The 17,201-nt window shown below is 32.8% G+C and overlaps 2 protein-coding genes across 7 annotated transcripts; both read right to left on the bottom strand.

The window, feature by feature from the left end:
• Nucleotides 1-275: 275 nt before the first annotated feature.
• Nucleotides 276-7,689, bottom strand: LOC133037726 (replication protein A 70 kDa DNA-binding subunit B-like). The gene is made up of 10 exons (XM_061115151.1): nucleotides 7,598-7,689; nucleotides 2,782-2,928; nucleotides 2,385-2,661; nucleotides 2,210-2,306; nucleotides 1,951-2,081; nucleotides 1,790-1,868; nucleotides 1,532-1,676; nucleotides 905-1,071; nucleotides 703-823; nucleotides 276-613 (listed from the first exon to the last, which is right to left on the bottom strand). Exons 2-10 carry the CDS (start codon nucleotides 2,926-2,928, stop codon nucleotides 470-472), a joined length of 1,308 nt encoding a protein of 435 aa, XP_060971134.1. The 5' UTR covers nucleotides 7,598-7,689; the 3' UTR covers nucleotides 276-469.
• Nucleotides 7,690-11,598: 3,909 nt separating this feature from the next.
• Nucleotides 11,599-14,207, bottom strand: LOC133037727 (ABC transporter G family member 31-like). Of its 6 annotated transcripts, none has more exons than XM_061115155.1 (7): nucleotides 13,414-14,207; nucleotides 13,120-13,232; nucleotides 12,884-12,987; nucleotides 12,716-12,799; nucleotides 12,467-12,600; nucleotides 12,129-12,356; nucleotides 11,599-11,808 (listed from the first exon to the last, which is right to left on the bottom strand). In XM_061115155.1, exons 3-6 carry the CDS (start codon nucleotides 12,974-12,976, stop codon nucleotides 12,206-12,208), a joined length of 462 nt encoding a protein of 153 aa, XP_060971138.1. In that variant the 5' UTR covers nucleotides 12,977-12,987; nucleotides 13,120-13,232; nucleotides 13,414-14,207; the 3' UTR covers nucleotides 11,599-11,808; nucleotides 12,129-12,205. The 6 variants fall into 6 exon arrangements, with proteins under 6 accessions (XP_060971138.1, XP_060971139.1, XP_060971140.1 ...); XM_061115156.1 differs by having other exon boundaries at nucleotides 13,120-13,170; nucleotides 13,680-14,207; XM_061115157.1 differs by having other exon boundaries at nucleotides 12,884-12,984; nucleotides 13,120-13,170; nucleotides 13,680-14,207.
• Nucleotides 14,208-17,201: the final 2,994 nt, after the last annotated feature.

The following is a 17,201-nucleotide window of genomic DNA, read 5'->3' as shown; positions in this document are numbered from 1 at the left end:
GCATGATGAGCTGAGTGATAACTTGAGTGTACAAGTGAAGTGTGTTCTAGTATATATATATATATATATATATATATATATGTATATATATATACTAGGTAGGAGTTACGTGCCGAGGCACGTAAAGATTAGTTTTAGGTAAAGTTTAGTTATTTTTTTTTTTTATTTCTTCTTATTTAGATTGTATGTAAATGTATGATCATACGAATAATTTGTTTTATCAAATTAATATTTGTGCTATTATAATTGGTTGGTAAAATATAATTAGGTATATATAAATCATAATAAAATAATACTTATTATTTACTTTTAGAAAATTGGGTATATGAAATACTTGCATACACTACTCCATGTAAATCCATAAATAACAAGTCAAGAGAAAGAAAAACAAGCTCAGCAGCAAGAAAAGTCTCAACACTAAATAAAATAAAATTACTGTAACAAAAAAAAAAAAAAAGGTAACTTCTTCCTAATCTTCCATTGGTTCAACTGCTTGAATGGTGAACTGATTGTACTTTGAAGTCATTGTTCGGTTTGCATCTACGTACAACTGAATTCTCCATTTTTTGGCTGATAATTGCTTCGTAGTTTTTTGGACAAACAACTTATGTTTCTGTAAAAAAAAATGATTAGTTATAAGTTTTAATGTATTTCTATGTACGAAAATGTATAATTTTTACATATTTATTTTTTTATAGTTACCTCGTCCGAATATGATCTTAATTGAACTGCAGTACATGAGAATATGTTTTCTGCAACATCACCGAACATCACAGCATCTAGCAACTCTGTACCATCGTCGAGTTGTACATATGTCCTTGCACTAATAATTTATACAGAATATGTAACGGTTAGTATGAATATGCAAGAAGTTCAAATATTAATTTAGTTATACTGTGCTTACCGTGGTGTAGGAAGACATCTTTTTCCGCATTTTGGATTTTCACAATCTGTTTCTTCGTTGTCGTTGTAGAACATAAGTTTCTTATTACAAAAATCACACGACATGTAATAAAAATCTTGGTTGATATTTTTTAATATGATTTCAGCTTCAATCCAATAATATGCTTTCTGCAAAAAAAAAAAAAAAAAAAAAAAAAAAAAAAAACTACATATGTAATAGAATTCAATATTATATTAAGTACAAAAAAATCAATGATTTTTAATTAATTTTTTGTGTATATTAATTACAAAAAAAATCAATGACTTTTAATTAATTCAATATTATTAACCTCTTAAAACACATAAAACAAATAAATTTATAATAAAATGGGAGCAATGACAATCGAATATATAAATTTATTTTTCTTGTTCTAGGCTGTTAAATATAATAACCACTAACAAGTAATGTGAAATATGATCAAAATCTCTGCCAAAGAAACAACGGAATATATATGTCGCAATCATAAATATATTACTAAGCAATAATAGTACATTATTGGTGATGTCTCAAGATAGTAATTAGTAATTACTAAGCAATATATATTATACATTTAAAAGTATTAATTAGTACTATATATTTTCTTTTTACCTGAGTTGGTTTTAATTGTTTTACCAAATCGGTAACTTCGTTGTTCTTAACATATTCTCGTTTTGCAGCAGATGAATTTGGAGAATACTGAAATGTAGGTGCTTGAATAGTAATATTATTTATGTCTGCTTTGTTATTTTCAGCCCTTGACATTGTAATTTAAATGTTAGCTTACTTATTAAAGTAATAAACAATCAATATTATTTAATCAAAAAATGATATTTAATGAAGGTAAATCAATTTGTTTAAGAGTCGTACCATTGATGAAGAGTAGTTGCTTCGTAATTATCAGGATTGATTTCGATTGTACTTGATTCACGGCTTGACAACGACAGTCCTGTAGGAAAATAATATTTTCAGCATATTTAAATGTACGAAATTGATAGAAATATATACGGTGGTAGTTAGTATATAAGTACCTCTCTTAGTTTGAACAATCATCTTTGTTCCCATTATTATTGGGTTGTTTCCAGTAACTTCAGACAATTTTTCACTAATATCTTGTACCAAAGCACCCCACAGAGTTAAACATATCGGGTGGAAGCTACAACTGTAATTGAAAATAGTAATGGTAATTATTAGTTTTGCTATGTATCATAATTTTAAATCCATATGAAATTATTATGAGTGCTCCAATGAAGATTATCATTATATATTTGTATGTTATATTATATATACCTGTCATCGATTAGATAAATTTCTTGTATGGTTCGCTGTCCATACACTGTGTTCACCACTTTTGTTGGGTTTATCTTGACAGCTACTCCTATGATATCTAAAAATTGAATGTGATGTTAGTTAAAACTTCGTAAATCATTTGTCATGTTGGTATATCGTTGGGATCCGAAGTTACCTTGTGGTGTGTTGGAGTATTTGTCAGATGACAAGTTCTTAAACGAAACGAACTCATGGACTGGCTTAGAAATTTGTTTGTCTTCATCTTGGACCTCAACAACTTGTGTTTTTGAGTTCAGCGTCCAGCTAAAATTGTAATTTGTGCCATTTTTAAGGTATCTGGCAGGGGTTCTGTTGACACGGGCATCACTGATGTGGTAGGTGTGTAACTCATGCAAAGTGTCCTCCAAAGCTTCAATATCTTCTGCGAAAATTACTGCATCTACTTTCGTCCCCTGTGTGAAGTTTATCAATATAAGACATGCAATTAGATTTTGTATTAGATAACTATTTAAATTAAAACTTGTATAGCAATGTGCAACTAATATTATTGAAAAAAAGAGGAATAAATTTACCTTTGGATCAGATAAATACAGCTTCTGATATCGGACTGGTGAACTCATGCTTGTTCGTGGTGGAAATTTTTGTAGAACTGTCATTTTTATTTTCCATCCAACTGTGGTTGGAGTGATGTCATCAACTGATTGGTGTAGAGTCGGCATCTGAAATGCACATTTAATAATTATATTTCGTTAATTGTTAATTAAATAATATTAAAAATTATTGTGTATAAGTAGCATTTCAAATGTAATAAATTATTAATGCAATATAATGTTAATATGGTAGCAATCATAATTCATATAAAAAAAAAGTACTTAGATTGATATGCATGAGTTTAGGATAGCTAATTACTCGGTCACTTTGCAAGTTGTTTGAAGAGATTAACTTAAACAAGATAATGCTAATAACTCTGTGTACACGATGTTTTTAGTCGAGTTCTTATCTTGTTGCGAAGTTGACACAGGTCGGATCAGGACTCTAACTGTTGATGACGTCTTTGCTCGTGATATTGCTACATATAACTGACCGTGTGAAAAAACAGGTTGTGGTAAATAGATCCCAACGTAATCCAATGTTTGTCCCTGGGACTTATTTATAGTCATTGCAAAACTCAATCTGATTGGGAATTGCGTTCGTTTGAATGGAAAACCACTATTTTCATCCACATTTGGCAGGAATGGTATCCTTGGAATGAACACTCTTTTTCCGATATGGTGACCCACGGCAATTTCAGCATCTATGACATTTTGGTCGAATGCCCGACATATTAAACGTGTTCCATTGCATAAACCTTCAGAAGGATTAATGTTTCTAAGCAGCATTATGGGACAATTTTTTTTGAGTTTTAATTCATGTGGGGGTAATCCATTCGGAGTTAGAGTGTTTAAGAAGTCCTCCATTACCGATTGCTCAGTATTATCTACCATCTCATCCCTACTATAGTATAGGTGGACTTCTCCTGGGAATCGTCCAATTAACAACGAATTTATTTCATCGACAAAGCTGTTCTTTGGTGTTAGTATTGCACGGTTCATCATGGTAGACACATTTTCTGGATATTGCTGAATGTTGTGGAAAACGTCTTCTATCAAGATATTTAAGGAACTGTTGTCGTCATCATACGGTACAAGCATTTCATGTGGTATTTTTATTATGTCATTGATTGTGTTTGGTGGCGTGCCGTTGCCGACCGACAACACGTAGTCCGAAAACAACGGATCCAGCCTGGCTCGCATGTTTTGAATTAGTCGAAATTTAGTCAAAGTAGGCCACAGGTATGAATATACCAAGCTAGAATTTATCTGCTCCTGTCTCGTTCCTTTTTGTACCACAGGTAACACCTGGCGAAAATCTCCTCCAAAAACAATTACCTTTCCACCAAATGGTAAGGTTGTATCGTTAATGTCTTGTAGCATTTTATCTAACGCTTCTATGTGCTGTTTTCGGGTCATTGGGGCCTCATCCCATATAATTAATTTTGCTGCACAAAGTAGTTTGGCCAGTGCACTCTGTTTGCTTACAGAGCATGTGCTTTTTCCATCGGCATCGAGGGGAAGCTTGAAACGTGAGTGAGCTGTACGACCTCCCGGAAGAATAGATGCTGCCACACCTGATGAAGCAGTTGCAAGTGCCACGGCACCATTAGATCGTACGGCTGCAAGTAACGCCTTGTATAGGTATGTTTTACCTGTCCCACCGGGCCCGTCCACGAAGAATGCATTGCTTTTTTTTGATGAAATACTATCCATTACTGCATTGTACACTTGTTGTTGCTCAGTATTAAGTCTTTCTGACGCTGTAACATCTTCCTCTGGAATTTCTACATTCAATTCATCGTTAATTTCTCTGGATTGAAATTCGTCATTATCAAAGATGATGTCTTCGTCAAGCAGTTGGTATGAATTAATGTCTTTTCCCATAGACTCAATTGTCGAAGATATCGACCGCAATACTTGATATCTTACGTTTTGTGTATCATTTTCTGTTTTTTTGATATCGAGTGACATTTGTTCCTCAAAATGTTCCCAAAGTTCTCTGGGATTGTTCGGATTACAGTAGACTAATATTGTTGCAAACAATCGCCTCAAACTGGAAGGCATTTGATAAAGGGATGCTTCGTGTAAACAGTCTTCTAAGCAACTATCTCTCTGTAGCAATCCATGCATTGTTGCTGCGTCACGATATGTTGGCGCCAATACGCCATGTACTGTCCTGATATCTTCGAAAGATAACGGGCCTTTTATGTGATTTAGCAGTATCCGCAAAAAATATCTTTCGCCTTCTAATGGGTTTGCTGTTACAATACGTCCTATTACTGTCTTTTTTTTCGTGGAGTCCACCTTCTGTTTTGATTGTTCCAAACATAGTATTCAGGAATTTGTCTGTACAGTAACATCCTTGCATTTTCATCTACTTTATTTAATTCAAAGAATTCTGTTAACATAGATTTTTTGTAATGTTCCGAATTAGCAATGTTTGACAGGTCAGAATTTCCTCGGAATGTAACCGTATGCTGATTCTTGAGATGTAAATGCAAGCTATATACTGCTGGGGACATCTCATTTACAATAAATCCGTATATTCTCCACATTGCTTCAGGGGCAGCAATCCATCGAGCTGTCTGGAACTGATGTATTTCATCAACTTGTTGGTTGTTTGTTTCGGAGACCAAGTTGAATGCAACACGATCATGGCCTTTGTAAATGTATTTATAGAGATACTTTACCGCCTTCACTGTAGAGCAAATTTCTACATTCATGTGGCAGTCAAATGTGGCAAGGAGATATGGGTTGTAGGGAACAACCCAACGATTGTCTAATGTTGCCCCTCTGACCTTTACGGTCACACCATTATTTGAACGCCTATAAATAGGGAAACAGTCATTTCCAACAGACGTAAATGGAGCATACTTTTTTGGAAAATTATTTTTGCAACGTGGATTCTCCCCCTTCATGCAAACATTTGTTTTGTTCAAATCCCCACAAGGTCCATGCATCATGTGTTTTACAACCGCCTTGTGCAAGTGGATGTTAGAGTTTTTATCTGGAATCTCTGCTGACACGATCTCATCGAAGGATTCAGGAGCATGTAATTTCCAATCCCTTTTCAATATAATTAAAAAGTGTGCATGTGGAAGACCTCTTTTTTGGTGCTCAATAACGTAGACATATGCTGCGACCTTGCCGAATATCTCTTTCTTGAATAACTTGTCCTTTAATTCCTCTAGTTTTGCATGGAAAACTCGTGCAACCAGATCAGGTCTATTTTGGCTCTCCTCGTGTTGACATAATTCATTTGTGATTTCCTTCCAGTTTGGGTTGCATGTCATCGTTAGAAAAATATCAGGTTTACCAAAGCGTTGTACTAACGCCATAGCCTCCATGTATCTCTTCCTCATGTCTCTTGGTCCTCCTATGAAAGACGAAGGGAGTATGATTCGTTTCCCAACATTAGAAGCGTCTCGTTCTCCCAGCGTAATCGTGTCAACTATACCTTGATATAATTCTGTTCGTATGTGCATTTGCTGGCCTCTATAATAATCCAATCTTGAAGACTCCATCTTGACATACATGTCTACTGCATATTGTTGCAGTAGCCGACCAGAGAGCAGCAAAATGGATCTTTCATCTTCCCGTATTTGTAACTTGAAGCAATAATATTCACGGCACGAAACTTTTGGGACTTTCGTTTCTTGGATTGATACTGCATCAGTTTGAATTGAAGGGAGTAAAATATTGTTAGATGTGAACAAAGAGTGATTTGTACCTATATATTTAAATATATATATATTTTTACATATTTAAGGATTGCTTACTTGATTCTTCTGCTGCTAATAATTCTTCTACAATTGATGATCGTCGAGGGTTTGTTGTTAGAGTTTGTCCGACAGATCTTGATTGGGTTTCTCCAATCCTTTCAATCCCTTTATGCCAACCATTATCACCGTACGGAAATAACAATGGATATTGCAGTGAGTCATAACAGCCGTAGTAATATTGAACTTTGAATTGTCTACCGGAATGGTTATATACAAAAATATCACGCCTTCCCATTTGGTTATCATCTTCATTTTCAACCCATATTGCCGCTACTTGTGACGAAGTAGGAGCATTGAATACACGTTGATCTAGGCCAGCGTCACTCCTAACATGTATTATTTGTCGTTCCAAATCTGGCATATCACCAAGTGAACGAAAGAAAATAGAGTACGGATTGATGCGAAGAATATGGATGAGTTGATTTGTGACTGTTGGGAGCATTCTGTATTGTGAATCAAATAGTCGATTCTCTAACTCATGTTCCGTGTCATAAAAATATAATTGGAGATTTGAAGGATGACCATCAGAAGGAAGTAAATCTGTGATGTTGTGGTAGATTTGTCCCTGTGCTCTAAAAGTGTATATTCCGTTGTTTCTTTGGCAGAGATTTTGATCATATTTAACACCCAACGATGTGAATGCAAATTGGTTGTTATAAGTTCGAATATATGTCCGAAAATGTGCAGAATCACTTGTGTTGGAGGTTAATAATTCATAAAGTTCATTTGGAACTTCATTTGTGGTCAGATAAATTTTTCCATCTGCACAACAGAATCCATTTGTTTCATGGATAAATCTCTTTGCTTTACAATGTATGCATATGGGGACCGACGGAAGTGAAAATGCTTCAGACGGCACATTTTGTAGCAAATCTCGAAATCGAGTGATCCTATTTTGCGATGGGCCTAACATAATGAAAGGTTTAATTAGGTCAAATTAGCAAACTGATATTTTGTTATTATGAATGTATATTAATATAAAACAAATATTGTGATGTTGGAGTAACCCTTACTTCTAGAAGTTGTTGACATAATTGTCTGGCTAACTGAGTTCTCGAGATCAACAGATGGGATCTGTTTGTGTAATTTTTATTAGGTAGACTGATGAGAAGAAACAGAAGGTAGGATCAATTAGAAAAATGAAGGCAGTATTCTGTATATACCTGATCAAATCTCCCATTATTGTTGGAAGATGAATTTTGGCAGAGATTATTTTTATCACTATATCCATTTGAAGAATCCAGATCTTGATAAGATCTCTTTGATACTCTGTCACCATGTTTATCTTGTCGAGAATTGTTAATATTATCAGCATGATAATACGAATGTTGCGTACTTGTAGATGCCGCATGATCATCAATACATGGGGGTAAATTGTTACGATTCAAATAACTTGAATTAGTCGTATCAATTTGATAGTTTTTCAATGTTTTTTGTTTAGCATATCTCTCTCGTTGTTTTCTACGTATTTCTTCCTTCTTCTCTTCTGGCAAATCTCTATATGAGATTCTTTTAGAAGCTCGTGTGTTTTGATCTTCAGAAAATCAAAATGCAATACATAAATGTTTTTAGAAATTTATGGTTTAATCTTATGTAGATTTGAATTTAAATTTTTAAGTATGGTATCTGTACAATCTTACCATCCGTCATTATGTCAATCAAGAAAATGTAGGTTTCAGACGTCAACCATCACTATACATCAATAAAATATTAAGGTTAGGACAATAATTATGAGGCTCTTTTAACTTTAAAGTATATATCTTTTGGTCTTTTCGTTTTTTCCAAGCTTATTCTATTTTTTCTACCTTTCGTTACATATTCATGTAACTATTGTGATCACACACGTATTACCTCCAATTACAATAATGTATTTATATCATATTACCAAAAAAAAAAACCTTAAAGATCAACACACACACGTACCTCATATATATTTATATGTATCTACGGTTTAAAGATATATACCGTAATATCTATATATATTTCCTAATTAAGCCATCCATGCAAATCTCAATCAAAAAAATGTGTGGATTGGATATTGTGAAATCATATTAATGTTGTATTGTACACATATGTAAATCACGTATATTTTAATTTGCATGGTTGATATAATTTATTTGTTTTTATATATATACACTATACACACATATGTATTTATTTGTTTTTAATAAAATATATTTAAAATAATGAACAGTATTTTATTAAAACATGAATAGTAAAATTTATAAAAAAATCTTAAAAATAATAATAAAAAAAAATAGTGTATTTTTAATTTAATTCTTTTAAATATATGTAAAGAGTAAGTGATTCTTCTCAAAAACTAAAAATAAAAAAGAGTAAGTGGTCGTAATTTAAAAATAAATAATAATATATTGTATAGAGAAGAATATTGTTATGTTTGGGTGCAGAAATAGGATACCCTCTTATCTTAATGATTCTATTATTTGGTTAAAGTAAATAAAATAAAAATTAGGATTAAAGTTAGGAAGGTATCACGTCAAATTCGTTGGGAGAGGAATATGCTTAAAGATGCGAATCACTCCACACCATTCCATATCAAAACATATGTGACCGGGTAACATATGCATCACCCTAGTAACTAATAACAAAACATTATCTTTAGGTTGTGCTAGGTGTAAAATAACAATAAAACTCTTATAACTAAGTTGAGTGTATGGATATTAAAACATGAAGAAATAACTGATCTACTGACTGACTACAATTGGAGATCATGGCCGGGTACTATACAAACAAAGTAAATAAAAGAAAAATAAATGATGAATTAAAGTGAAAAAAGTGTTGTCGTGATGATGATGATGAGTTAAGAAGTATAGAAGATAAAAAGGGAATCTAATTGACAGTGTCCATGATGTTGGTCTGAAGTACAAGTCTCTTTAAATTCTGACTACAACATCTCAAGCCATATCTCTCTTGCTCATATGAATCCCATCCACAATTTAGTGAAATTTATCTCAATTATTTATTCAAAAGCAACAATAATGTGAATCATTTGCTTTTCATTATAAAAACAAGTTCTTCAATTTTAAATTTTTGACTAATTAGAATCTTTACCATTTAAATTTTGACGTGTATTAAATTATATTTTTTGAATTTTTTAATTGTTAAAAAATTTTGATGAACTATTAAGATTGTTGTATTTAAAAATATTTGTCTAGTTCCCTTTTCAAAAAAAAAAATATTTGTCTAGTTCTATTTAATTTTGTTAATTATGTGATTGTTTTTATGTTCTATTTGTCTAGGTTAAATTTATTATGCATATAATGATATATGCATAGATTAACATTTTATTAGCATACATGTTTAGTTAATGTATTTTTAGTTGGGAGGAATTCGTAAGCTACCCCTACTTTTATTTTATTTTTAAACTATTTTAATTCTTTTAGTATAAATCGGAAAAACTATGATTATATGCTTATTACTATATAACATGTAACAGAAAAAACAAAAGTTTATTAATTCGTTGGAAGATAATGTTTTATTGTTATCTTAATGTTTTATTGGAAGATAATGTTTATTATAGGCTGGTTTTTTTAATAAATCATCTTTTCTTTTTTGTTTTCAATTCGTCACAGTAAATACATTAATAAATATAAATTAAAATGAGTAAAAAAATACCTGATATTCAAATGGAGAGTACAACACAAATAATCTAAACCGACAGTAAATGGCAGGAACCTACAAGAAAAACGACATTGTAAATAAAAAATGATAATGACCATACAAACGCTCTACATCCAATTCCATTCAAAATGTATATTTATTTAATACAAAAAATAAATTCCAATTCAAATTGCATAGACTTCTCAAACACCAAAGAAATAAAAAAGCCAATATGACTTAAGAAATAGTAAAACATCTAAAGAACATCATTGATTGCATTAAGAAAAAATAAAAAATAGTAATGTAGTAATAAAATAGAAAATAATAATTTGAAATGTTAGTATAAACACACAAGGATATATATAGTTAATGGCCTAATTAATTAAGAGATTAATTATTAGATATATGTGAATATGAAATAAGAATGCGTAATGACCTTTCTTGAGAAAATTATTAAAAAGAAGATTAATTCAAGATTACGTATGATATGTATAGTTAATGGCCTAATTAATTAAGAGATTAATTATTAGATATATGTGAAATCGGATTCTTTGTTTACCATGAGTGCAAATAATTTTCTTAATAATTATTTCCAAATAACATATGTGATCCAGTGTTGCTACGCATAAAAATTAAGAGATGGAAAGAGAAGAAAGGGTACCTATGCAGTAAGAACAGCCTTTTGCTCAAAATCTTTAAGTTGGAAGAGACTATAACATCATATAACCATAGAGTATAGAGCACGTAACCATAGAATATAGTTTACTGAACTATATATATTACTTGTTCGAAATATATAATAAATATAAATATTATTATTATATATTCAAATTTTCAACTAAATCAGCAGAATATAGATATTTAAAATATCAGGTGATATTATAGTGTGATATTTATTATTATTATTAGAATATAGTTAATCAGTAGAATACTCTAGGACGTTATTTTGCATATAAATATCAGTTGATATTTTGTACAAGTATGTACTAATTCAAATATAAATATATTTACATCTTTTTTTTATTATTATTATTTTGTATAATCCTATTATTTTGCACTCGTCATAAAACCCATATATACGGTTGATGGAAGCACATTCATGGTTGCCCCTTAGAAGAAAGAAATTCTCCTTGTACTTGATCTTGTACGCGAGAAGAAGGCATATAGTCTCTATACTCTGCTTACCACGGTCCACATAGTCTCCTAGTAACAGATAGTTTGCTTCAGGTGGAAATCCACCATACTCAAACAATCTTAACAAATCTGAAAACTGACCATGAACATCTCCTGCAAACGAATGCTTAAAGATATCATTAAAACAACACATTAACCAATATAATAATCTAGCTCAAATGTAAGTTCTCGTAGAAACAAATTGGCACCCATAAGTAAAAAAAAAAACAATTAACATTTTCATTCTTTTTTGTTTACCCAACAACTCTTTATCCAAAACACAAAAAAATACAGAATTCAAGAAATTCAAGCATTTAACTTTCTTCCCAGATTTCAACAGGCTCATTTCTAATATGCATTATTGACACCAAGAAACATGGTAGCAGCATAGAGAGCTCCCATAACCATAAACAAGTCTTGGGTTGATTCCCTACACACAAATTAATTGTATGTTGAACAGTTCATTCAAAAAAAAATTATATGTTGAACAGTTTAATATCTTTGTAACTACAATAACATAGAAAACAGTAATGTTGAAACGGATGACATAATTATACTATTGTGTAGTGTTCTCTTCTCATATTAAAGATCAAATATGATGATTTATAAAATTCTGGCATCATAAAACATATTTGTCTCTATAAAATTATGAAAGTTACTTGTTGAAGAAAATTTAATGAACAAGTTAACAAAGAACAATCTACAGAAGAAAAATAATTAATATTGGCTTTTAGAGAGAAAAATGCATACCTTCTAGAGCCAATATTCCAAAATACTGAACCAAATATCAATGCGCTCACTGTCGTGAAAATTAATCTTATGGCATTTTATGCTGGACTTCTATAATATACCAGATTTTGTTTCCACAAACATATCAAAAATTGAGAGAGTCTATCTTGTGAATAAGTGGAAGAGAATTTTAATGGTTCTGAACCAGAAGCTGGAGTACTAAAATGCTCAATAGAAGCTTCAACCTCCCTGAAACAATTAGAAAAATAGTCACATATGCAGTCGTATAAACATAAGGCACAAAAAATACAATAGCCGAAGTGCTTTCATAGTTCATTATTCAATGAAACCTAACGTACCTGTATTGCTCTGAATTTCTATAGATAGTTGCAAAGTCAATACCAAGTCTTTCTTCAGTAGCAGGTGTAGTAACCTCAAGCATCCAAGTTGCTGGATTATAACCGCGAGGAATTTTAGGAATTTCACTAATTTTCTGGACATGAAAGGCCAGTGTAAGAAGAAGAATGATCAGCATATATTATAAGCACCTTTCTCAAAAAACATTAATGCAACAATGAAAGAGATTTTTCGCAGAAGTTAAATCATACCTCAAAATAGCTTATCATCGTTTGTGAGTGTAGACCAAGTTTCCCTCCATATATGAGACGGCCTCCTCGTTTCATAAGAAGAAGCTGTTCATCAAAATTAGTTAGACACTGAACAAAAAAAAAATAAACTTAATAGCATTTTGTATTCTACTAAGAAAGTTAACCAACCTCATCAAATGCCTCAAATATATCAATGCTTGGTTGATGTATGGTACAGACTACAGTCCTTCCCGTATCAACAGTATTGCGTACAGTCCTCATCACAATGGCTGCTGCTCGTGCATATCAAGCAATTACTAACTCTGGCAGATGAAAACCAAAGTATTGAAGGAAAAAAAAATACACAATGTGTAAGTTTTTACTGTAAATTGCTATAACCTCATCAGAAAAGAGAAACATGTTACCTTTTGCCGATATTGTACCCCCAGTAACACAGCCAGCAACAACTGTATTTGTTGTGTCATGCTTTGCTCGCGCCTAGATAGCTCTAATATCCAAAAGCTTCAAAATACAAAGTCTGCCTCCAATCGAGAAAAGCAAAGAGTAAACTGAAGGAAGGAACTGTAACACAATAAAATTCTAATTTGGGTCTCTACTCGATTAAAGCGAACTTATCAATTTCCCTAGGAATCATCGAAGGGAAAGAAAGTTCAAACCAAGTAAAGAAACAAAAATAAAAAACCCAATCAAGTCTTTACCAAACCCACAACCGACCCAGAGAGAGAGAGAGATTCGTCACCGAAACCACAAATACTAAAAACAACCTGATTCGAGGAAAAGAAAAACGATCCAAATTTGAATCAGAGGAAAAGAAGAAAGAAACTCACTTGGGAGAAAAAAAAAAGTCTGTAAAGAGAAAACAAACAAAAGTAGGAAAAAACCCAAGTGGGGTTTTAGTTTTTACAGGATCGGATTCTAGATTAGGCTTTGGAGAGATGGTTTTAATGGTCAGACATGTGATTTGCTCGGAAAATTTCTAGCTGACCCACGACAATCCAAGCCTAAGGAAGTTTAACCTAAACAATAAAAAGATCAAATTTTTACGACAGGGCTTGTATCTATAGTTCGAGTTTTTTCTGGTCCGGTAAGATTGCAGTAAAACCAAACCCTAAAACCCTAACTTTCACCCGAAAAGAAACCCCCAAACAACCGGTACTGAAGATCGATGAAGAAAAAACCCAAAGAGAGGAATCTGCGAAAGAAGAGGAGGAACAAGGTGAATGGGTTTATGAGGAGGAGGCTGTGGCGGCCATTTCTGGGTCGCGAAAGAGAGGGATTGAGAAGGTTTAGCTTGTGTTTGTTGGGGTTTGGGGGTTTGTAGAGAGACAGAAGACTCTCTCGTGTAATGAAATGGAAGCCCTAATTTGAAGAATGCTATCCCCAAATCCAATTCAGGGATGAATCGTGTGGCTCGCACGTGCGGTAGGGACGAATTTAACAGAATATTGATTTTTTTGGGGTTAAATTTAACAGAATATTCTTTTATTTGTAAAGAATATTCTGTTAAACCAAGAATTGCCGTTACATAGGCACTTTTAATATATAAAGATATATATATATATTCAATTAAGTCCTAATATAACTCTAAAAGAGTGTCACATCAAATAGTGTGCAAAAATCTGTGAGTATTTAGTAAATAAAAAGAGTGAGTGCTTGGAGTGTATTATTTTCAAGTTAAAGTGTTCAAATCTTAGTGTAATTACTTTTATAATAATAAAGTAATTACGCTTTCACGTGTGGTGTTCTACAAGTAGTATTAGAGCCGGATTGAGTTCGTTCCAAAAGAGTCCTTTGTTGAGTTTCTTAGAGTGATCATATGTGGTTTAGTACTACAGAGCTTGCACAATGGGTGACTTTCAAATGGTTGAAAGAATTAAAAAACTCAACAACTAAAATTACAACATGGGGTCGATGCACATGGAAGCATAATCTCAAAGGCCAAGACTTATGGGGAGATCGTTGGTGATGACAATGAAGTCACACAACCGGAGGACGCAACCGCTTTAAAGAAATAGAAGATTAAAGTGGGCAAAGCTATGTTTGCGATTCAAACCACAGTTGAAGATGAATTGTTGGAGGACATCTGGTCGACGAAGACACCGAAGGAAGCATGAGATACTTTCACATCACTGTTCACCAAGAAGAATGATACGAGATTCCAGCGCTTTTAGAGAACGAACTTCTCTCAATCAGGTAGCGCATTATGACGATCAATCAATACTTCACCAAGGTAAAATCCCTTTGTCGTGAAATTTCTACTTTAGATTCTGCTACTGGTATATCAGATGCTAGAATTAAAAGAATAATTATTCATGGATTAAGGCTAGAATTCATAATTTTTATTGTTGAAATACAAGGTTGGCCAAACCAACCTTCTTTGATTGAATTAGAAAACTTGCTAGCTGACCAAGAAGCGTTAGCTAAGCAAATGTGCCTCATTAAAGAGTGACGAAGAAGCACTATTTAGTAGAGATAAAAAAGGACAACCCGACCAAATGCTAGTAAAAATTCTAGAAAACATGATGACAAGGATGGTCATCGTGGGCGAATGTGTATTGTTGAGTTTTTAAAGGCTTATAGCTGTGCTATGGAACTTATTACTGAGTTAGCACTTATGAGAGAATATAAGCTCTTTTCAAAGGGTAAGTCTTTTCACCACAAAGTTAAATATGATTCATTGACTAATACAACAATACGTATAGTTGCAAGAAGTCTAGGTTTGCAAAAATATTGTGCTCACATATTCTTAAAGTCTTTTCCTTTCATAATATTGTGAAATACTTTCTCAATACATTTTAAAGAGGTGGACAAAGTATTTGAAGATAGGAGTTACACATAATACCTTTAAAATTAAAAAGAGAGATGATCCTAAAGCATGTTTGGCATTATTAATAAAAATTTGTTAGAAATTAGATTTTTTTTTCCAAAAAAACTAAATAAATGCGTTGCTTAATAAAAATTTTATTATGCATATAGGCCTAGAAGATATTGGATTTTTTTTTTGTTTGTTTTTTTTTGAAAAGAGAAGATATTGAATTTGAAGGTAGCCAATCTTTTAAGAATATCTAAAATTTTGGCTTGGTTTGGTGGCAAAAGTAAGAGTATTTTTGTATTCTTTGATTTTTAATTTAATGGTAGTAATTAATTTGGTTATAATGATGTATCTCCTACAAGATTAATAATTTTTTTTTAAGAAAAAAAAAACCACCCACGTCTAGTAATACAGTTCTATTTTTTTTTTTTTTGAACTGTAGCAATCATCCCACATTTTCCAACTGCATTTTTAAAATAATAAATATAAATTAATACACTTTTTTTTTTTTTTTGAGAAAAGGATCCACTATTATAAATTAGAGAAAGTCATTTACAACAGTAGAAAAAATAGTTGAAGGGATCTCTTCAAACCACATACAATCACTATCCAACACTAATGCTTGCTTAGCCAAGCCATGAGCAGCTTGGTTCGCATCTCTACGAACATGAGACACGCAAACAGAAGGGAGAGAGGATATAAGATTGTTAATGTCAATCGCCAATCATGAAAAGGAGATAAAGATGGTGAAGGACAATTAATAGCATTTGCCAAAATTAACGAATCTGTTTCAATGAAATTCAAGGCAATGTTATGATTATGAGCCCATCGTAGTCCGAAAATCAAGGCTTTAGCTTCCATCTCTTGGGGCCGAAACTTTCCCATAAGGGGCATAGAAAGCGCAACAAGAACTTGACCCTGAGAATTCCTTACAATAGTACCAACACCAATCTTATGGTTCAAAGCATCATAGGCAGCATCAATATTTAATTTAGTAGTCTGCAATGGTGGGGGCTGCCAACGGGTAGGAGAGGCAACAGTCGGGGCAGCCATGACAGATGAGTTTTGTCGAGCAAGGTGCTGCTGGAAATTGCAGCAGTAGGCAGCAGCCTTAGCCCATATTTCAGTCGGCTTCTGAGCATTTTTTCCATGGATAACATTGTTACGATCATTCCAAGTGAACCACAGCGTACAAAGAATCTGTTCAAACTCAGAATGAGAGGTGTTAGCAGAAAGATGAGCAAGATAATCACCTTTATTAAGCCGGTCAGCAGCCTGAAAATCAATACAAAATTTAGCCTCCTTCCAAACAGATTTGGCAGATTTGCAACTAAAAAGTGCATGCCCCACCGACTCCCAAGCATGGGAACATTTACTACAAGCCGCCGAATCAATAATCTTTCGCTGAAACAGTGCCGAAGCCACAGGAAGAGCATTCTGACACAGTCTCCAAGCAAAAAATTTCACTTTAGAGGGAAGTTTTAAGTTCCATAAAAACTTCCACCATGATGCTTGATTGGAAGAACTACAAGGTTGATGTTGATCTTCCAGAGAACTTGCCAAGTGATACCCCGATTGAACAAGATATTCTCCCGAACTGGTGTAATGCCAAATCCACCTATCTTTTAAATTGGAAAAAGAAAGAGGAATAGTAAGTATATAATCAATATCAGC

The sequence above is a fragment of the Cannabis sativa genome, chromosome 5, assembly GCF_029168945.1.
Source record: "Cannabis sativa cultivar Pink pepper isolate KNU-18-1 chromosome 5, ASM2916894v1, whole genome shotgun sequence".
NCBI lineage: Eukaryota > Viridiplantae > Streptophyta > Magnoliopsida > Rosales > Cannabaceae > Cannabis > Cannabis sativa.
The sequence above is the reverse complement of the archived record's forward strand: the minus strand, read 5'-3'. Positions and strand labels throughout refer to the sequence as shown.